The sequence below is a fragment of the Argiope bruennichi genome, chromosome X1, assembly GCF_947563725.1.
Source record: "Argiope bruennichi chromosome X1, qqArgBrue1.1, whole genome shotgun sequence".
NCBI classification, from domain to species: domain Eukaryota; kingdom Metazoa; phylum Arthropoda; class Arachnida; order Araneae; family Araneidae; genus Argiope; species Argiope bruennichi.
Window position 1 is genome coordinate 35,798,679 of NC_079162.1, and position 23,584 is coordinate 35,822,262.

The 23,584-nt window shown below is 29.7% G+C and overlaps 1 protein-coding gene across 1 annotated transcript; it reads left to right on the top strand.

Moving 5' to 3' along the window:
- The first annotated feature begins 3,303 nt into the window (after positions 1-3,303).
- Positions 3,304-21,994, top strand: LOC129958117 (uncharacterized). Its single transcript, XM_056070314.1, has 5 exons — positions 3,304-3,423; positions 8,579-8,648; positions 14,895-14,935; positions 17,162-17,338; positions 21,231-21,994. Exons 2-5 carry the CDS (start codon positions 8,603-8,605, stop codon positions 21,585-21,587), a joined length of 621 nt encoding a protein of 206 aa, XP_055926289.1. The 5' UTR covers positions 3,304-3,423; positions 8,579-8,602; the 3' UTR covers positions 21,588-21,994.
- Positions 21,995-23,584: the final 1,590 nt, after the last annotated feature.

The following is a 23,584-nucleotide window of genomic DNA, read 5'->3' on the forward strand; positions in this document are numbered from 1 at the left end:
AATGAAATATTTTGTTTAATCTAAAAGATTTTAGTAAGTAATATATAGTTCTAGTATATCTCTAATTATCAAACCGAGTTGGAGTAGATTTGATTCTGCTTTGTAATACAGTATGCGCCAAAAGATACAGTACTGAAATGAAAAGATGAACAAAATTACATTTTTGTCATCTGTGAGTTTATTTTCCCTCAAAAGAAATTAACATACATTCATACACACTATTAGCGTGTTGATTTACCACGATATGCGTAATGTAAGTGTTCAAAGTGTGAACCACCTCGCTGTAGACAGTGTTCGTATCGTTCACGCAGATTCTCAAACATATCCTCAAACAAAGGTTGCTGCAGACTCCTGCAAAAAGCAATGATTTTCTCACGCAATGCAGGCACAGTTCTTGAATCTTCACAGTTGAACACACTCTCCTTCAACATTCCCCTTCCGTTGACACAGTAGACATACCAAAACAGCGAAATTTCTTAACAATAGACAGCGTAACTGTGTTACTTGAAGCCGTCTTACTAAGCTTCTCTTGGAATTGTTGTGCAACCTTTTTCAAAGTCGGTCCACCTTCACGACGGCTTCCGTATGAGCGGAAATAATGCTCAACTGTAAATACTTTTTCCTCCGTCGAGAGACCCATTTCTAACAGCAACTGCACAACACAACTTCCTGTTCACTACCGTGAACACGTGTAGCTGAAACTCGTCGACAAACGCTACCATGTGTTCGAGATGCACGAGTTTCAGAACTGTATATTTTGGCGCATACTGTATTAATGTTCCGCTTCAAAGATACCCTAGGCTTACTTTGGAGCTGGTCTTATAATTCAGAACTGTAACCTCATAACTGCCACGCCACCCTAGCATGAAGTTATTTCTTCGATGACAGCAGATGTAATATGCACCGCGATCAAATACTCAGTCATCAATGAGGAATAAGGTCTCAATCGTGAGATCGCGGAATCTCGAAATAGAGTCTTTAAGTCACCGAAATCTTGGATGTGATATTCTTTGAAATTTTTTTTCAATTCCCAAAAAGATAAAAACCGTGTTATAGAAATGCCATACTATATGAAGGCTATCTCTATATTTTAATTATCACTCTTAAACTTACGTAAGAAACAGTTTAAACATTTATTTTTATCAATTTCTGCTCAATTCAAAGGATTTTTCATCTCAAGAGTCTCTTTTTCAAAATTTTAAAATTAACTAGTGAAATCAGTGCTTAAATACGCGCTCCATTCAAACAAAGGAGAGAAGTTAATACAAAATAGTAAAGCAAAGCATGACGTCAATCAACGTGAAAATTGCCTCCGTTGGAGTTTCTATGAAAATAAGATGATATAATGCTGTTTTTCTCGAAAAAAAGCAAAGGAAAAACATGCCCTCTGACCTTAGAAAGTAACAATATGTAATGCAGGTGAGATAAAGGTAGTGAATGTTAATCGTGTAGGCAAACTATTGATGATGATGCATATAAGTCGTTATAATATTTTTTTAACTTGATTCAGTTCATGTTCGTAATGATAGAATTATATATTCAATTTTTCATTTACTTACTTCTTACGGCCAGAATTTTAAACATTTACATAGTGGTACACTCCTTAAGACAATGCAACATTTTAATATTTTCAGAATAAGAAAGTACGCGCAGTTGGAGCTACAATAAATCAAATATTTTATTTAATTTCTTTCCGGAGTATTTTTGTAGAACTACATGGCTGATGCAATTAGAAACAGTGCGTGTTTAAAACGTTTTCGAGGGACTTTTACACTGAAAAAGTGAGTGAAGAAATTTCTTTGCACATCTTTATATGTTTCAAAGGAATTTGTGATGTTATATGTAAGGATTAACTAGATGCCTTTAATTGTCTTTGACTCTAACAACTGATATTCATATTTTATTTATTTCCAACATTTCTTACATCAATAATTATCGTTAATTGACCTGCAAAATACTAAATACTCTAAAATGCCAAATAAAAATGAAGATACTAGTTTAGTTCATCCTTGTCGTTGATACTACATATAGTTTTCAAATGCTATAACTCATTTTGTACTTTCTCGTGTACAAAGTATAGAGGAAATATTGTAATCGACAAAAAATTAGAATTCGAGATTTTGAGGAATCTTCACGTTTCAGATTTCCCTGAATCTGAAAACACATTTTTGGCATTACGTCTGTCTGTCTATATGTGAACACGATAATTAAAAAATGACTTGAGTTAGACGGCTGAGATTTGGCATTTGAGAATACGACCAAATTTTAGATTTTTATCAAAGTTTTAACTAAATCCGTTTTCAGAAAGCCTAACTGTCTAGCTGTTCGATTGCTAGTGAATTCGATAACTACAAAAAGCACAGAACTAGGCAGATAATTTTTGATTTACAGGTTAATTCACAAGCATTTAAAAGATAGATACTTACCAAATTTTTGAACCAAACGGTTGACCGACTTTCGATCTATACTTTTACATTCACGTAAATGCAATAACTGAGAAAAACATCGACTAAATTCAGTGAAATCCGGGATATTATCTTGTGACTACAACGGTAGTTTCGAGTAGAATTTTAGTATCAATAGGCTGCCAAAAAAGCTATCAAAATGCCTATTTTCACGATAAATTCAAAAAAATTGCTAGATTCACACCAACGATCTATATTTGGTAACTATCTTTCATTCTAATTGCAAGTTACTCGCAGCCTTGCATAAAGTTCACAATTTTGCGCCGAGGAAAGAATTTTTTTGGGATAGTATGCAGGAAAGTTTAGGGGAGACCACTCCTATTAGTTCTGTTGATTACTTACCAAAGCTTTTCAATATAATTCAAAATTCAAAAAAATTGCTAGATTCACACCAACGATCTATATTTGGTAACTATCTTTCATTCTAATTGCAAGTTACTCGCAGCCTTGCATAAAGTTCACAATCTTGCGCCGAGGAAAGAATTTTATTGGGATAGTATGCAGGAAAGTTTAGGGAGACCACTCCTATCAGTTCTGTTGATTACTTACCAAAGCTTTTCAATATTGCTTATGAGATTAGAAAAGAGGTCATACAGTGTTTATAAAATTACTGAAAATTCATCGATTCACTGTGTTTGATTCAATGCCACAACAAATTAAATTCAATGGCTGATTAAACAATTGAAGATGAGATCACTTAAATCACCTCAAAAGAAAGGGAAAACAGACGAAGATGCAACAAAAAAAACGCTTTTTTGTGGTATATACTTTTGTTATTTCCTTTTCATTTCGTAAGTCGTAAATACGATGATGACAGTCTTCAGCTGATGTCATGGTCAAGACCATGACCTTTGGTAAAAACCTCACATCAACCGGTTCACTTTGCTTCCCCGACTGAGCTTTAAAACTTCACATAAGTATCTTAGATGTAATCACGATTTTTCACTCCACTGAACAGGTGAGTACAGAGGCGTTTTTCTTATTTACAATGTTCGAAATTTACTTTTCAAAAATTTAAACTTAAAATCATTTTTTTTTCCTTTGAAAGATACCTCCATATTCAAATTGTGAAAAAAATATATTTTAAATTTTTTAACTAGTTTTAAAATGACACACCTCGTCATAAAAATTATGGCATGGATATCTGACTTTTCCCTTCAATCTCTCATTTTACCGTAAATAAAGGAGCTGTAATTGAATTTAAATTATATTTTTATAATTTATATAAGTTTCTTAGAGCACATTTTGTAAACTTGCACATTTTAATACTTTACCATATTATGCAAGAAAGCGTGTTTTTTAAATATATAAGATTACTTGATTTTAAAGTTATTGAAAGAATGGCAAAAATATTAATCAAATAGTATTTATTTTACTAATTTTGTTTCAAGAACAATAAACATTCTTTCATGGTAATTTGAAATTTATACTTTGTAGACTAAAAAAAGGGAATACCTATATTTAGAGATTGGTTTTTATTACTTTTTAAATAATATTTATTATGATATAAATATTATTTATAACATAATAATATTTCTATATAAATAATATATCATATCATTGAACGCTGATATGAAAAACTATAATAAAATGACAAGGAAAAAAAATAGTTGAAAAAAATCCCTCTACTTCCCCATATATATAGATATGTTACTCCGTATTATAAAAGGCAATTTAGTTTTTATCATTATAAATACTAATTCATTTTACTTAAAATAATTGATCCTACCTTTGAGCAAAAATGAATCATCAGTTCATAATATCTACAATTTAAATAATTATATTAGGCTCAGATGTTTATTATATGTCATGATAAACACGTAATTATGTATATCATTAATTGTTTGATATTTAATGAAATCTTCTCATAAAAGTACTAAAAGCAAGCTTAGTACATACTCGTAAAATGATTTGCCAATGTAATGCAGAGACAAATCAGTGTCAAGCTTATGGTAAAATAATATAGATAATTAATAACTTTGAAATATGAGTAATGGCGCAATTCATTTCTGTCTATTGAATCTTTGAAACAAGGTGAAATCTCATATAAAGGATTGTACCATAAAATTGTACATCATAAGTAAAAATATTCAACTTCTATCAAAGAATTTTTAACGTATTCTGATAATAAACTAAAAATTAAAATTACTTTGCATGAGACCGAAAAGAAAGACGCATCATCTATCCAAAAATAAATGTCCTTTCTGAATATCAACTTGAAGAAAGAAAGAAATAATTGACGGTACCTGCAAACTATCAACCGCCAATTTTTATTTATGAATCTTTCCCTTATAAATTTAGTAAAGAACTTACTACCTTTGATCGATAATTCCAGAATTTAATAAATATTCAACATGTCACTGTAAATTTGTTTTCACTGCTGTCTCTATTAATAGATTTGTCATGATAAACTGAAACGCAAATGACAGCGTTACGGAAGAACAATTAAAAATTGTATTTATTTCCTTAAATTTGTCATTTATCGTGACTGAGATTGCTCGTGTACTCATTTCTTCTTTAGGAAATAAAAAAATAAAAACTCTTCATTAACAAGCGCGCAAAGTAAATATGAAAAAAACCTCGTCGACAAATATCTGTCATGATAAGAGCACATCAGATAAGCATCGTTTACGTTAAAATTAATTTATTACTAATTTTATTTGAAACAGGCTATAATTTACTGTCTAAAATTAAAAGAGGGAAAAAAACATTTCCAGGTTCAAAAAGTGGAAAAAATCTTGGGAATATTTGGGATAGAAATAAATATTTAATTTTAATTTATGAAGAATGATGTTAATTGAACTCCCATGGTCGTTTTCTAGGAGAATAACTTAAATAATTGTTTAATTCTCAAGATACAAGTAACAGCAGAATATCTTTAAAAGTTCAAAAGTTAAAGAGAAAAATGATTTTGAAATTGTCTCATCCAACAAAATAGAGAGAGAAGGTACTAAATGCTTAGACATCTTTTGTTGTCATACAATACATCAGATAACTTGATAGCCTTGACTGAAAAGTCATAAAACGAATTGCTGGTTATTCCTTGATATATACAGCTTTAACTACTGTGGTTTGGTATACAAAGGATTATTGTAACCTAAAACTTGATATATGCAATAATAAATTTTAAAAATGCAGCACAAAAAGTTTGAAAATAAAAAGGAAAGCGTTAAACTTGGATAAAGCAACGCTAAACAAATTTATTGCCATGACAAAATCATAGACTAAAAGAAAACAAAAACTATCACCATTCGGTTGATATTAAATAAGTTTATTTTTTAAACCAGCAAGAGAGCTCGACTTTCTCGAATTGTCCCGCAATAAAATGCGTTTTGTGTTTAGTTCCGTTTTATATTTAAGAGAACTGAGTATGAATTGTAGACCTCTTTCTGTTGGCCTATTAGGTCCGAATCTGACAGATCAACAGTTTAATGTCAATTTTCAAATTTCATTTTCCAAGCATTTTGCGTTTTTAGGCTATCATGTTCACATGACAAGATAAAGAATCAACCAGTTGACAGATTTGACCCAAATTTTGATGATAAATCCATATGTCAAGTATCATCCATCTAGTTTTCTGTGTTTTTGAGTTACAAACGGACAAATAGACAAGACATATTTTTGACGAATTTCGATAAAAATTTGATTTAGAATTTTTGGGAAAAGATCTACAAATTTTAACCTTCGAATTTATGCATTTTTGAGTTATTGAGTTCACAGACGTAATTATAAAAATAGTTGTTTTTTTTTAACTTAAAGAGAACTTAAATGTGAGATTTCATTAAAATCTTGCATTAAAAATTTTTGACAAATACAATACGTTCTTTTCGTATACTAGAAAATAAAAAATAAAAATAAAAATGTTCAAACCTCAAATAAGTTAAATAATTATAAGTTTGATCTGTTTGATCATTAATGAAACACCTTATTGCTTAGTGAACCTGTAAGAAAGTAGTCAATATTAATCATCATTAAAAGTCACGCTTAAACTTTATGTTTTTAAGATTCTCTATTTAATTTGTAAGTCTTTAAGAATCACCATATAATCTAAACTTCAATTAATGAAACTGTCATAAATACGGTATGCATCGATATTTGTTTAATTAGTTAGATTAAGGAAGTGTTTAGTTACACAATGCTTTGGAGCTGCATGAGGACTATTTTTAAATAATCTTGATCAGATGAAGAGAACGACACTCCCTACTCCAAATTTTCACTTACACTATACCTACAAAGAAACGTATGACATCGACAGATTTAACTTGCGTCAAGCCAACGCACACAGTGAATCTTCCCTAAAATGAATCACAGTGAATCTACGATCCATCTCACTATATACGCCCAATTAAAGTGCAAACGCCCATTCAAAGCTACCTAGCACCATACTACTGCAACCCTTTATATATTGAAAATTTATTCCAACTCTAATAAAGGATATCTTACACGACATCGAATCATTTCTATGATTACAACACCCAATACATACCCAAGCAAAATACGACATACCAATCCTATCGATTGATCACTATAGTTATAATAAACAATCAGATGAACAGAAAAAAAAATCTCTATATTGGTCAATATACAATGAGCGTTGCTACATTGATGCTATCGAAAAATAAAAACTTCATAATAATATCAATTAACTCTTCCTTTTCTTGTAATACTTCCGCTAAAGTCAAAAAAACTACTCGGTTGACTAAGGTTACCATCCATCATTATCGCATAGACCTGTCATGAGAGATATTTCCTTATTTTTAAACAATGTAACCTCACAATGTTTTTCTTTTCTTTTATCTTTACTCCTTTAATTTGTTATAAATATGCTTTAATTTTAGTCTTCCTACGCTGATTACAGCATTTTATGGGCTTTTAGATCAAAAGATTTATTCTAAAATCGTTAGAAATGAATTTGCATCATTTAGCAGAACTGATAAAAAATTCGTAAACATAAATTATTAAAAGTGAATTTTAAAATCAGGTTTCATTGAATGAAAACGTAATATTTTTATTTTGCATTGATAAGTGGAAACAAACTATTGTCAGTTTCAATGCAAGTCATCCGACAAAAAATCAATTTATCTATTATGCAATAATTTTTACTTTTAAAAGAAACTTGGATTTTTTTTTTCTGCTCTATTTTGAAAACTTAGGAGACGTCAACGCAACCATATTTATTACAATCTATTATATTTTGCTGACTTTGTACTTTTCCGTTTCCGTTTTGTACTTTTCCTCCAATCAGTAAGAGTACTCATCTACCTGAGGCTGGAGGTGCGCCTTCAACTTGTCAGAGCTGGATAATGCATAATATTAAATGCATTTAGCATCTCTAAATATACCTTTTTTTTTTTCTTTTTGAAGCGAAGTTGTCACTCCAAACTAGAAAAATTATTGAGAAACCTGAAATATATTCATATGAAAATAGCCATTTATATCATTCATTAAGGATCAATTTCTTTCAGTTGCCCTTTCCTTTCATCGGCACTTAAAATACTCGAAATAATATACATATCCTTTCTTATTGTTCAAATGAGAAATAAAAAATTCTACAGCTTGCTGATATGAACTTGTATCATATTACAAGGGTTGGAAATTCAATAGCCAGAACAATATAATCACATCTAATACAATCTAAGTAAGTATTTTCTAAGGCCCTTAATGCTTCAAAGTAGATGTCAGAGCTTTGTATAATTGCTTCCAGCAACGTGGAATTAGGGGAATGCCTAAATCAATACCAATTCTACTGATGCTTCGGATGGAGACATTTATTGATTTAAGAATCTCTAGAGGAGTTCGATAACAATCCGTGACAGAATTTCTTGACCTCAGGGATTGGAACTTGCTTTAACCAGATTTGAGCCATCTAACTATGATTTGATTCAGAAAAGAAAGAATCATTTCATGGCATTTGATAATGAACTGCTCCAGAGATTCTTAAATCAATAGAATGTCCCATCGGAAGCATCAGCAGAACTGGTACTGATTCAAATATTCCACCAATTCCAAGACCATGTTTGCCTTTTCTTAAATAAATATACATTTTTCAAAAATTATTGATGAAATACATTTTAAATTTATATAAAGAAAATTTTCCTTTTCTCTCTATTTAGAATCAGAAAAAAAGAAAAAAGAAAATGGTTTCTATATCGTGGATCATCTTCGCAATTTCTTTCATTTTGAGTAAGTTATTTTATTTTTATTAACATTTTTTTTAAGATTCGTTTTTTTAGTGATTGGTTTATATTATAAAATAATAGCTTCCCAAAATGTTGTGCCTCACTAACCTCTTATTCTCTTTAAAAAAAAATTCACGACTCCCAAAAACAAAAGAATTTTAAAATAATGCATAAACAAAATATTAACACATAAAAAATTCATTAATTTCATTCAAAAAACATTTTATTCATATATAGAAGAATTAAGAAATTAATAAAATGATTAATTAATAATTTCACAGGTACTCTAATCAATAATTCCTTAACTTAGACCAGCTAATTTTATCAAAAAAATTATAATATTAATGTGTTACGTGCACTTGTTTTTACGTAAAAATGTGAATCAATAGTCATTGTTTAAAACTATAGGATGATCAAAATTAAAGTTTTAACAATTAATGAGAAGCTTGGACTTGCTCGCCATCAGCGAAGAAAAGTCACGCGTACATAGTTGTACAAAATGTAAAAGGTGCACTCAAGAGTAAACAGAATAGTCGATGGTATTGTAGCTGATGCTATGAGCGAGGTTAGAACCTGGAACATTGTGGTTCGCAGCCCAGTAACATGACCACAATACAAAAGCAATTGCTCGGGTAGGGTAGCTGTTAACTGGCTTATAAGCTTTCACCAAAGACTCTCCCTCCAGTGAGTCGGAGGTGAGACGAACGATATGGCTGTTGAGTGGTGATGTATTAGCTGTTGATTCTAATGCGCCTGTACCTATTTGAGTAGCGCCAAGCGTTATGATGAGCGTGTGTGGGTGAATGGTTGCTGATGCTGTTGCTGCTTTAAGTGAGTCTGATGACTTTGGTTTGCTGTGGGTAGATGGTGCCACAACAGCTGTACGAAGGTTGAAGGTTCATCATCCGAGGTCACCAATGTAGCGGGTTGGCGATGACGAGGATAGAACCTGGGACATTGTGGTTCGCAGCCCAGTAACATGACCACAATACAAAAGCAATGCTCGGGTAGCGTAGCTGTTAACTGGCTTATAAGGTTTCACCACAATATTCCTTTCTATTTCCCAAGTCAAAATTTTTCAACGAAATCTTTTTAGAAAACTCGTTTTACAAAAGCGTGACGCACAAGGTCTTTTTGAATTTTTTATAAGTAAATTATTAACATTTTCCGTTTCAGTAAAAAAAGGTTTTCGGATAAAATTTAGATTCTTCAGAATCCAAATTTAAAAGGAAATAGATTCAAAACAGCATACCCAAGTAACTCTAATGGTTGATTACAATTTCATTCATCAAAGTTTCAAAACATGAAATCACCATCAGAATTTAGAATTTTAAAAATCATAACTCATTAGAATATTTAAACACACAAATCATTAGAAATTTTTTAAACATAATTTAAAAATTTCATCTTTAATATAATTTAAAGACCTGTGAAAATATCAGTTATTTATTCTACTGAAAAACACCAAAATTCAATCAGCAAACATTTCTAAGTTTTTAGAAAAATTCGTTTAAAAAATCATTGCGCTTAACGCACCATACAGAAAAACAGGCTATATTTACCAAAATTATGAATAATATAAAAAATGTTTGTTATAATTATACCTATATTTTGCTAATACTTTTAAGAATTCGATGTAGTTTCAGTAGACTATACTAAAAACTTATTCTTTATTTTGTGAACGCCATTTTGGAGCACTCGATATATATACATATTTATACGAATAGCATTTCTTCTTTCATGCATTTGAAAAAAACTAAACCAAGATATTGTTTTGTTAAAATTGTTGGCTGGATTAGATTATTAAAATTTTCTAATGACTATCGAATGTCATCTCAATTAGTCTTTCTGCCAAACATTATTTGGCATAAACCCTGAAATTCTGTGGCTATAATAACAGGATAATTATTTACACCAGATAAAAAAAGAATAATAAATTAATTGTCTGCAACAAGCAACACGAACATATATTTTACTAACGGTATGGTAAAGATTTTTTTTTTAATATTCGCTACCAAAGCTGTTAAATTTAATTTTATTGCTTTTCTGTCAAAATTTTAAAACATTTCTGATTCTTTTAAAGCAGAAATGTTACAACATTTTAAAAAAGAAGTGTAAGATATCAAACAGTCTCACTTCCTATATTGTGGAGAAAGTTTATATATATATATATATATATATATATATATATATATATATATATATATATATATATATATATATATATATATATATATATATATATATATATATATATATATATAAGCATATAATTTTTGAATCAGAAGTGCAGTTCGACGATAGAAAAGACACTTTGCATTTTTAAGTTCGCTTTATTCTCTTTAATCCATCCCGGTAAGGCATAATTATTGTGTGGAGCCACGAGCACACACACAACACAGAGCGAAAAAAATAATTGATGGAAAGCTGATGAACATTTTATACCTGATCTTATATAACATGAGATTTCTGACACGTGTCGATTATGATTGGAATCTCTCACACGTGGCGACCTTGATAAGACAAACAAAGGGATTCTTTAGAAGAATCTGTTTATATCAGCGCTTCTCTATGCCTTCACTCAGCACGTGGAAAAACGTTGACGCAATAATTTTTACAAAACTTCAGTTGAATTAATTAGAAATGAAATTAGAGTTTAAAATATCATTATATATATATATATATATATTATTTAGATATGATTTGATTGCAAAACCCACAAGGCTCCTCAAAATGCTTTACTTATCATTTTTGCCTAGAAATTAAAGACTATTAAATTAATATAAAACAGTGACAGATTTCGGACTAGGCAAACTAGGTAGCTGCCTAGGATCGTTCTAAGGTTTATTAAAAAATGTTATAAGCCTAGTTGTCAAATAAATTTGTCTTATTCTGTGAACTATAAAATATGAGGGTAATATTTTAACTTTGTCAAATATAATGTGTTAGATTTCTGTCTATTTCATTATGTTCTCTTTTGTATTGCCACATTTATAACCAATTGTCTGCTTAAATATTACTAAGCACAAACGTGGATATCATTGAATTTTTTATTTAAGAAACTCAAAAAAAGTCATGTCATGGAATACGAGTTATAATAAGTAAATATAATCACACATATTTTCAAAAATTTACTAAAATAAAAAATTGACCAAAGAATTATAAACTTTGTAATTAACTTTAAAATGTAGAAATTGGAAATTTCATTATCCAGTTCCTTAAAAGAGGAATTCACTGCCCAGAGCCGCAAAAGGCTAAATCTGCATTTGACAAAAATAAGAAAACAGTATTTATTAGATATCCTTCATCAAGAAAATTAAATTATCATATTTTTTTCAAAAACTGCTTACCTAATTTTTATTATAAGGAAATTCGAACATTCTGAATTTGAAGTCTTTAGTAATTTGAATTTTTCTCTTGTCCTTTGAATTTTTAATTTAACAAAATGTTAACAGAGCCTAGCTTTGTTACATACGAATTTTTACTTTAATCCCTTCACTCTTCAATTATTCAAGTTCTGTTGAATTTAACTAAACCAAGATATTCTTTGTTTCTGATAAATTTTTAATTTAATGTTCATACCATCAAAATGATTAACTCATAAACATGCAAATTTAGTAATAATATTTAATAACAACATTATTGGGGATTTAGATTAAACCACAGTTAATGTTTTTCTATTAAGATAACTTAAAACACATGCAGCACACATTGGCGAGAGGGAGACTGCACTTAATAAGAATTTTTATCTTCAAAACAAGAATGACTATTTCAAAGTTGGGGTATCAATAAGGCATACTTTTAAAAAAAAGTGTTGACTTGAAACTACAATTTTTGGCTTAAATAATAAACAAATAATAATAATTTAAATTATATTATTTTCCATGAGAGCTTAAATAAATATTGGAAATCAATACATCAAATGTATGTACTATTTCAAGATAGTAAAAAGTATTTCAAACAGGAAATTACGAAACAAATATCTCTGTAAAGAAGCAACGGTAACATTTTAAGAAGTACCTAGATCATATGCATGGTTGGAGCAAACTTTTACAACTAAAACGGATGATAGTAAACAGAGAGAACAATATTCGACAAAAAGTCTAAGGTAGTATATTATTCATAATGCGAGAAACACACCATGAAAAGCAAATCAGCAGCTAAGATGACATTAGTTATTGCTTTTCAGAAAGAAAACTAGTAGCCAATGGATTTATCGTCAGCTTTCCTGAAAGAATGGGGACAATCCTAAGCAATACCCTCCTAGCACAAAATGTCCAACAATATTGTTATGATATCTTCATGAAAATGTATAGTATACAGAATGTCGTGAAACATATAGTATAATATCCTGAGCTGGTGGAAATCCTATGCAATGTGTTATGTGCTAATTGGTGTAACTATGTGGGATATAAAGCAGCATGCATAAGAGGAATCGGTAAGCCTTGTGGCTGCCTCCATCAGACCAGATCAAGCTCTCTAGGGGCCCTTAGACAACGTAAATGACTGGATTCTCATTTTTCCGTGTCTTTCAAAAGCATATATTATTCATTGATTTCTGCTGCATCTTTAAATAAAACTTTTAACTAGCAAATATTGGCAAACTGAAATAACAAATTATTTACTTGATTGTCACATTTAAGAGAATTGGCAAAAAGGTTTCAGATGCGAAAAAAAAGATCGAAATGCAAATTAAAAATCAGTATTAAATTTAACTACTTTAACACGATCGCAATACTATTTTAAAAAAATGATTGCATATTCTGTAAATTATTAAGTAGCTTTCTTTATTAAACTATATACTTTTTAGCCTATTTATCTTTTAAACAACATAATATAAAGCAACTTTTAAAATAACATAATATAAAAATTTTAAAGATAATTAATTAGAAATACTTTTAGAATAAGGCTTCAAATTTTAAAATTTATTTGATTTTCTGTTGAACGGCCAAACATTCGAATGCACAGTGCTTGTAAATTAAATAAAGGTACAAAATTAAATTTGTCTGAATATAACGCCAAAAAAAAAAAAAAAAAAAAAAGCTGAAACCCTCACATCTGCAGGGGCCTATTTTGTTTGATATTTCGGCCCTAATCTCCAAGCTCACCGAATTTATATTTCATTTGAACAATTTGAGCACGAGACATCTGTGGACTTTCAAGCATGTCTTTTTCCTTCTAACATGGAATCAATGTGAAAAAGTAACCCTTTCTGTTTCTGCCATTATCAATGAATTTATATCCTAAGTTCTGTGACAAATAATGTCCTTGATCTCTATTTTTGTATATAGTAGAAGTTTGAAGGCATGCTACTTTACTACATGGATAAAAAAAATTACGAAATAGTCAATTATAACCTTTTTCAATTATTTATTTTATGGGAATTTGAATAACCACGGATTTTTAATACGGGTATATGATGCCACTTTTCATGCATCTATGGGGAAAATTACGAACTTAATTATTTTATTAGTGAAGGAAGAATTGTTACTTCCTTACTAGTGTTAGTGAAGGAAGAATTGTTATTGAAGAATTTTAATGCAAACTACCCTTTTCTACAGCAAATAATTCATTTTATATTTAATTTTAAAAAGTGTCAAAGAATTTAGGCATATATCCTAAAGTATACTTTTTGCATTTATTAGCTGATCTGCGGTCGCTATGGAAGTAGCACTGAATAATATGATAATCCATACATAGCATTAATAAAATTGTTAAAAAAAGAAATGGAATATTTTCAACAGCAAAATATTCCATTTTCCGGGGAAATATATTCGAACAGTGTACAATTTTTAAATAATTATTAAACCTACAAATGGGGAGATTTAAAAAAGCTTTTACTTAGGCGAGATTTTTTTTTTATCTGTTTGTTTAAAAATTAGATCACATTTGGAGACTAAAGTATTTGATCAGTTATGTTTCTTATGTACTTATTTTCTAAGACATGTTGACAATTGGATCTTGTATTGAACCTATAAATAGTTTTCATTGTGAAATATTGTTTATGTATAAGTATTACTTATAACTTTTTTATAAAATGTTAATTTTTTCTATTATTTATAATCAGAATACATTTATTTTCATATATGCTTGTTCCCCAGTATTATTGTATTATATTCATGACTGTAAGAATTCCTGATAATTTACTAGCATACTGGTTTCATTTGAAACTCTTATCGAACAATTAGTGACAGAAAAACCGAATAAATTTGCAATCATTTTTATCAACATCATATCTTTCTCTATACAGGTGATGCAACAGGCACTTTGCTGAGAACAAAGTTAATAAGAGTAAGTTGATATTTTTTTCTCTCTCGATCTTAGCATAAAATTCTAAATTAAAACTTTAAAACTCAATAATAATCAAATTTTTGAGTCACGTTAAGTTTAACAATAGTTCTCCAAGTACCATAAATGTAATTTAAGACATCTACCAAATTCTTTACCTATCCGTGTCAATCATGTAGAAGCATTCTTATCGGCGAAAGGCGGCCAAACAAAATATTTATTTAGCTTATATCATTTAGGTCATTTATTTGTAATATATGACCTTTATTCATTCGCCTTGCATCACAAACACTTAATCTTATAAGATTTTTTGCTATAATTAAATCATTGATGCCGTTCATTTGAATAGCAGTAGATATAATTTAGTACGTCATACAAAATGACTTCAGAAAAAATCAAAGTTGTATCAAATTTCAGACGAAACTAATGCTCTTTCTCTTAATAAATATATAATATTGCCATTGATTGTTTTTGAAAGGCAGTAGACGTATTAATTAAAATTAAATTATTCTATTGTGTTTGCTTTATTCTCTAAAAATTCAAAAGTATAGGTAATCATATAGAAAAGTCTTTCAACTTCTTAATGATTAACAAAATGTTTATATATAGCACATAGTTTATATGTTGATATTACTTATATAATGATACAGCAAGTCAACTTTCAGTGTTATGCATACCATTAAGCAGAAACTCATCACCAGATCTCAAGTGTATCGATGATTTATCAACTGCAGCATCATGTGATATAATGAGTACGAAATTTCAAGCATTCGCATGCCAAGCATGCTCACTGAGCAGGGGAAGGGGGGTACAAATAGAGTAATCGAGTTAACCGATGAAAAGTTAAAGCTTGATAGAAAATGAGGGAATTAAACCTTAAGTGTCGTAATATAGGATTATACTGATTAACCAATATAATTAAGGCAATTAATTAGTATCTCGAAATTGTCCCATTTTGGTAACTTTTTTAGTAATTCGACTCATTATGCCTTTTTTTTATACATGTATCAAATTTCATTCCAATATTCACATCCAAATTTATTTACATCACAATAAATTATTGAAATATAATTTTATTTGCTTAAAATTCCGCCTGAAAAGAACTACCTCACTAAGGATCAAATATTAGGTCAATCTCATATTGCTAATGTAAACAATGCATATCTTTCTTTTTATTTCACTGAAATTTTAAGAAATTAACCAAATTTGATCCAGATTGATCTTTAACATGAACATTCATTTTGAAATTCCATGATTTTTTAGACTAATGATTTCCACTGGGTCTTGTTGAAGACTGTTCGATGACTTTATTCGTCCAGTAGCTCATTCAAGACTGAAAATGTAATGATAATAGGTATTCAAATTCATAGATCTCATTCGGGAATCACCGCCTTGTTATAGTCCATGCAATTAGTAGAAAAAGAGAGTCGGAATAAAATGTAACATTCAAGAAATGTTTGCAAAGATATGTCGATAAAATCGTCAGAAATAGGTTTCTTGCTTTCAAATATAATTGCTGTTCAGAAACTTTCCGATAATGAAATAAAGACTCGTAGAAATTAAACACCAAATTAAATTTAATTTTTTTTTAATTCCTTGTTAGCTATCGTTCATAAGAAATAAAACTGGAATAAAATTTCAAGACACCAAGCTTTTAACACCAAGAATTATTAAAACAAAAACAAGGTAGTGCGCAAGATGTAGCTGCATCTTCTAATAAACCAATGAGCATCATCCAGAAAAAACAATCAAACTCAGAAAATAGTAGATTGATTAAACCAGCCAAAAGAAATATCAATTTTATAAATAAAAAAGACCTGAAGGCTTTTGATAAGTTTAAAGATACATTAAAATTATGTCTACAACTTTATTAACAACTTTTTTATTACTTTATATTTCCTTTTATTATTGTGTATTACTAACTATATGCTGTTTAATATTAATCGGAAAGATATTTACAATCTCTCATTTTCGCGTATTAAAAAAATGTATATAGGTAAGCCAGAACTATTTGTATTGATTACCATAAAAATTCTGTGGAAAAGCCAGTTTTCCAACAATCAAGAAGAAAAATTTTTGAACAGTATTATTGATTCTTAATTCCATTATTTACTATCTTATCCAAATTCCTCGTGTTGGACTCTTCCGCCATCTAATTATTCTATATGCACACAGTTGGTTTGTTGGTTTTCTAAATGAGCTTTTTTTTTTTTTTTTTTTTTTTTTTAGACTAAGAGATGGGAAGGCAATGGAGATACGAATGGTGGAGGCGACCTGAGTAATATGTTTCGAGGAACTGCTGGAATCGATTATCCAGACTTAAAATCAATTCCAAATACCAATTTCAAATGCAGTGATCAAGAATATGAAGGAGGTCTGTATGCTGATGTGGAGGCTCAATGTCAGGTATATAACTTCCTTTCCTATGAACAAAATTTTGAAAAACAAATGTGATTAAAAAAATTGTGATGGAATTTTCTACCGCTCACAGCTAGTTCTAATTTAAATTATGTTTAAATCAATCTTTCTGTTTAGTATCATTTTTAAAAAATTAATATGAATTTAGCCTTGTTACATCTTGTTAACTCAAATATTTTTTCTAGTTTTGACTTAATACCTCACCCCAATATTGTCCAGAGCTTTACTACGCATAAAACTAATTGTCTAATACTAGCTCTTTTTCCTTTTGTCGACCTTACCTCCTAGGAATATTTATTTATTTGCCCAAACCAGCATAATCTACTCAGAGTGTAAGGCGTTGATACAAAGCCTCATTGGAATATCGTAACCCTAACAGTGAAACAGATATCCCCGGCGACAATCATAAAACGCTCCAGTGACAAAACATTAATAGCTTAATACGAATAGAGAACGAAAAACTGATAATATGTCCTGGAAGTCATTTATTTTTGTTATGCAAAAAAAAAAAAAAAAAAAAAAAAGTTCTTTCCCGGCCACCACTTACCATAGCAATGTCGATGTATTACGATGTCTAAATAAAATGATGAGCAACTTGATGGAATCTACTTCATTTATCATCATATACAAAAACAACTTTCTTAACAATCCAATATAAATTAAAATATGAGTTGCGCTGACTCAGTATCTACAAGTAATAGATTATATTGGAAAAAGCGTATAAAAGTGTTATAAAATTCAGATACATAAAAGGAGGACAATTCCTCAGGGTTTTGGCAAGTTAATAACGTGAACATTACCAGAGCTTTGAAGATGTCCAAATAGTAACTAGTCTGTAGTTGGTGATATTAAATCTGTTGCGGAGATACGTTATTTCAAATTATCCAAAGTGCGAACTATTTGCTACTAGACAGTTATTTGAGTGCAGTCGTAACCATAAAATATCCATCTGCTGTATCTTCAGAGATCTAGGAGATTAAACAGTCGCATCTCCACGCTGACTTGCAATCAGTGAATGATTAAAGTAAAAAGCGGCCCACACCAACATTCAACAAAGCACGCACGTGAATTTTGACTGAAATTACAAATAAATTAGTAGAAATATCTTATTGAAGGCGCAACACTTTCATTATTGATCATGTATAATTCTCAAAATATAAACATTCCTTTGGGATATGTTTAATTTGGACACTCTGAATACAGAGTCTCACAGCATCATTGTTTCAAACAACTAGGAAAGGTGAGGTATACACCTAAACGACAGGAAATCACATAGTAATGCTGTGTCAAAAATGTTTGCCAGAACGGTAGGAGACATTGCACTGATACCGAGTTTTCCAGCAGAGACTCTTCATTTCAGCATTCCATGGACAAAATTCAATAACGTCAAAACTGTCCACGTGATCATAACCATTGATGTAGTAATGGAGTCACAACTACAAACAAAACAAAACTACAATCAAAACTTTTACATTAATAAAAGACTCTTGTCTTTCATCACTTTTTTCTAAAAAAACGAAAAATCAAAAGGAGATATAAAAGATGGTGGAATGATTCCCCGCTATTAATGAAATCATTGATTATGATATAATATGTTATTCGCTATGATTATTGAATCTTGCTATGGAATGCTGAAACGAAAAGTCTCGGCAAGAATGCTCGGGAATCCCTCGCACGTGCAACGCCACCTACCATTTTGGCAAGCGTTTCCAACGCAGTAATGATATGCTATTCCAAGCCATCAAAGTTACCCTGTTACTGAGATACCCTGTCTGAAAGCAATTTCTCTTATCTTAAGAAAAATAAGAGGACGTTTGTGTATATGCAACGCGGAGCTGCACACAGCCGAGTTTCTATAGTGTATAAATTTTACCACAAATCTATTTAATTTTGCTAATAATAAAATCCATCAAAAATTTAGCATATTTCTCCTTTTTCTGCATTCAGTCTTGAAAGTAAACGCAAAGAAAGAGGTATACTTCTCTTTGTAGAGAGAAAATAAACATCTTGATGGACTGAATCCTGTTGCGCATTAAGAGTGGCAGTGCGATGTTCCCCTCCCCCCCCATACATCCGGCTTGAAAGAACACTGAAATGTTGAAAAGTGGCATTAGAAACGGTGTCTAATACCTTTTGCCTGCAGAAAAATTTTTCAACAGCATAAAATTTGAAGATGCAGTAAACTCACGTCTACCTATGGTTGTTAGTCCAAAAATATTATTTAAAAAATTCATCCATAAATATAAAAATACGGTTTTGCACTATAAAATCATATCTAAATAATCAATTTATATATATATAGGATATTTTAAAATCTAATTTAAATCCTAATTAATTTCCAAAGTTTTATCTTAATTTAGCCCATATTAACTTCATTCTAAAATGTTCTCTTATTTCTTAACACAACTCCACTTTTTTTTTAAATTTAATTAATACATCAGAAGTTCTGTAAAAAATTCTTAAATCAGCAGTTCTCCCGCTCCGAGTGGAGCGATAAAAATCAGTCAGTCTAAGCAAATTCTTTTAAAAGATATCTAAATTTCCCTTGTCTAAATCAAAACGTGTAAAGAAATCTCTATCAGAATCTCAAAGTATATAATCATGGGGATAAATATTTCGTTGGCTCTTTTCTCTTTTCGCTCTTATGTAGTGCTGCAGATTGATGTGCCTCGTCACTATTTGCTGGTATATAAATCATGCCTCCCGGGATCGAATAAAGGGAAGTTTAAAAATTCAAAGTGTCTTCGGTCACGAAACTGCTTAAAAGTATGTTTGCTTGTTTTGCTTGTAAAATTCAATTACCACGGTTGCCTTTGTTCTCAAATCTGTGGGTAATCGGGAGTTTACTTTAAATAAGAAATAAACAAAGATAATAAATAAAAAAGATTAATTTTTTTTAAAAACTTGAAATAAATACGAAAATAATCTTTCAGCCATACATTTCGTGATTTTTTTTTATTGTTTAACAGCAATAAAAACTTTTAATGAAAGAAAGTAAGGAATTTAGGAAAAGTATTTGAGAAATTTAATTTAGAAATATCATAAATTAACTAAAAATTAGTAATATCTTATATAAAACTGCCATATTAAAAACTTATTCACAACAAGTCAAAAATCGAATTCATTATCGAATTGAAAAATCAAATTCAAAAATTGCTATTAAATTATTCAAAATTAATTTTATAAAAGGGTAACTTTTACGTTTTATAGAAATACATCACTATTCAGAGTGAAATTATATGTTACTGTATCTCCAATATTACATTACATGAACCTCCAAGGGAAATAATGAAAACTTTAATGCCCTCAACTCTAATCAAAATATTGAAATTGAAATGTTTCTTAGATTTTTATACCAAAACTGCATATTTTGGAGTAAGGAATAAAATATAGGCATTTTATAGCATTTGGATGTTACAAAAGATGGGGGGGGCATAAAAATTTATAAAAGAGACCAAGAAATAAGGAGATATATACGATGTTTTCACATTATTTAGAAGAAATATTAGAATAAAACTAGAATTTCTGAATAGCATACATTAGCATTTCGCCACCCGAATTATTTGTAGAATCATATTTCCACAATTTCAAAACAAAATATATAGTTTTAATTCTCTAAACATAACTATAATAATGAAGTATGCACAATGAAATTTAAAGTTTTTGCTGTCAGAAAAAAAAATGTAATATTTTCTATTCAATCTGCCACAAAGCTAATGTTCATCAGGATCATAACTCAAATTATATAAATATTATGACTTATAGATACTAAAATTTACGGTGTCTTTTGAAAAAAATAGCTATATTTTTCTATGAGCAGGACAGTTAGAGAAACTTTCTTCTTGTGCAGTTAATTAATTTATTTTTTTATTCTGTCTAGGTATATCATGTGTGCCATGATGGCAGGAAAGACAGTTTTTTATGTGGCCCAGGCACGATTTTCAACCAACAAATTTTGGCATGTGATTACTGGTACAGCACAGAGTGCGAGACGGCACCCTTTTATTACTATTTAAATGCCCAAATTGGAAGTTCAGATACATCCTGGGTACCACCTCAAGGAAATCCTCAGTACAATAACCAAGGAAGTAACTATCAGCTATATAATCCAAATGCAGCAAATAATGGAAATCCACAATCTGGTGATACAGGATCTGGTCCAACTGAAAATGGGCAGAAACCTTGTTGTTGTTTGAAAAATAATTATGTTGCCCCCTGGAATTTTCCTTCCCATTAGTAAAATCACATTTTCATGTAAAAATAAATTGTCCAATGGCAAGACTTTTCTATAAATTTATATTTATAGTTGAGATTAATACAGATCTGTTAGTTTACGGTACTGAAGATCAATGAATGGCATGTTTCCTAAATAAAATTCTTAAAAAAGGATATGTCTCTAATGTAATAGATGAAATATAATTTCTGAAATGAGAAAATGTTCTTTCATTATTTTTAAAAAATTTTATAATAAACTAAGCATAGTAGAAAGTTAATATTCATCATGTTAAGCTGGCCAGGAACCCCTAATTAAAAAGGGCGTTTCCCCCTTTTATTAATTTTTAATTTTATTGAAATACATACACATTAAAATGCTCACACTTTGAAATAAATGTTGAAAATTTACAATAAAAAAAATCAATTTTTCATGATTGTGTGATGATTTGCCAAACCTTTTCCTGTAATATAGCTATAATCGTGAACTATCATAAGCTTATTTGGGTTTTCTTTTAATCATTTACACCGAAGCATAACAACATTGTATTTGCATCACATCCTAGCAATAAGAATATTTTGTATACCCACTATAATTATTTATAACAAGTTAATTAATTAGGCCAATAAATATAAACCAATAGCGTTTACACCAATATTACTATTTTAGAGTTATAATTCACACAATTTTTAACAACTATAAGACAAAAATAAAAGAAACAATTGATCGTGAGGAAAAGTTGCAAAAGGTAGGTAACTACTTACTAACCATTTGATATAAAATTATCTACAATTAATGGAACCAAATTAAAAATATCAAAATGTATTATATTTTATCTTCTAGTAATTTACACTCCTTAAAATATATTTTAGTTATATTTAGGTTTAGTTATATTAGTGTCTGCAAGACCAAAATATCTTCTATTTTATATTTTATTTTCAATTTTCTCCCAAAATCAAGACAAATTTAATTTGAACTAAATAAATAACGTTTCAGTATGTAAAAAAAAGCATCCTGCAAAATATATCAAGAGCTAACGGAAGTCATTTGAATCATAAATAAAACTGTTTGAAAGTAAAAGCAAAAGAATAACTTCAATGAGAATGTATAGAAAAAAAATTTTTTTTTTTACCATTGCTTTTATTATTATTATTATTATATTAAAATGTGGAAAATAATTTTTTTCCAGCTTGGAGATCTAAGCAAAAATCATAAAATAAAAATCTAATATAAAAACTCTAAACTGGAAATTTAATCACATTCGTAATATATTTTAATTTTTAAGAATTTTGTTCCTTTTTATATATATTTTGTGGCTTAGTTTCCTAACATATTGTCTTCTGCGCCACTCATATTTTATTTTTTCCTCTCATATTTTTCCTTTTTAAAATACTAAAAACAAAAATTTCTTCATTTAGTATACTGTTACAGAAAATTCAAAATTTGAATCTGACAATCAACCGTTCCGATGTAATGGGAGTATGTTGACACAGTCAAACAAATTCAGTAACAAATAACGATATTTATTCAACATGAAAACACGAACACACAGACAAGAAAACACAGCCGAATCGTATATAAGAACAGCACTTACAATTAGTGGAAACATTCATAATATTACAAAGCCCTTAGAGAGAGAACTCCGCAGAAGAGAGACTTTGTAAGACTATTCACATCTCTCAAACGCTTGCTATCTCTCAAACGCATTGTCTACTCGCTTGAGCTTAATCTAACTGCCAATTCACTCTTAAATCAATCCTCGACTAACTAAAGACTTGATTATACGACTGACTATTCAGAATGCGCTCGTCGATTAACTTAGTATACTGACTGACTACAATTCTGTCTTCCGGCTTCTTAATAATTTCCGTAACAGGGCAAAGAAGGTTCTAAAGAGATCAATATAATCAATATAACTCGCGTCTTAATAGACCTATCATTAAAATTCCTGAAACTTCTATTATGTCGACAAAGTCGCCAAATTTGTTACCAAGCAGGGGGAGGGGGGGGGTCATAAAACC

Bases quoted from the DNA above. Each gene is read 5' to 3' on its own strand.
- LOC129958117 (XM_056070314.1), top strand. From the start codon at position 8,603: ATGGTTTCTATATCGTGGATCATCTTCGCAATTTCTTTCATTTTGA. The intron at 8,649-14,894 runs GTAAGTTATTTT...TTCTCTATACAG, and splicing joins CGCAATTTCTTTCATTTTGA to GTGATGCAACAGGCACTTTG. The intron at 17,339-21,230 runs GTATATAACTTC...TATTCTGTCTAG, and splicing joins ATGTGGAGGCTCAATGTCAG to GTATATCATGTGTGCCATGA.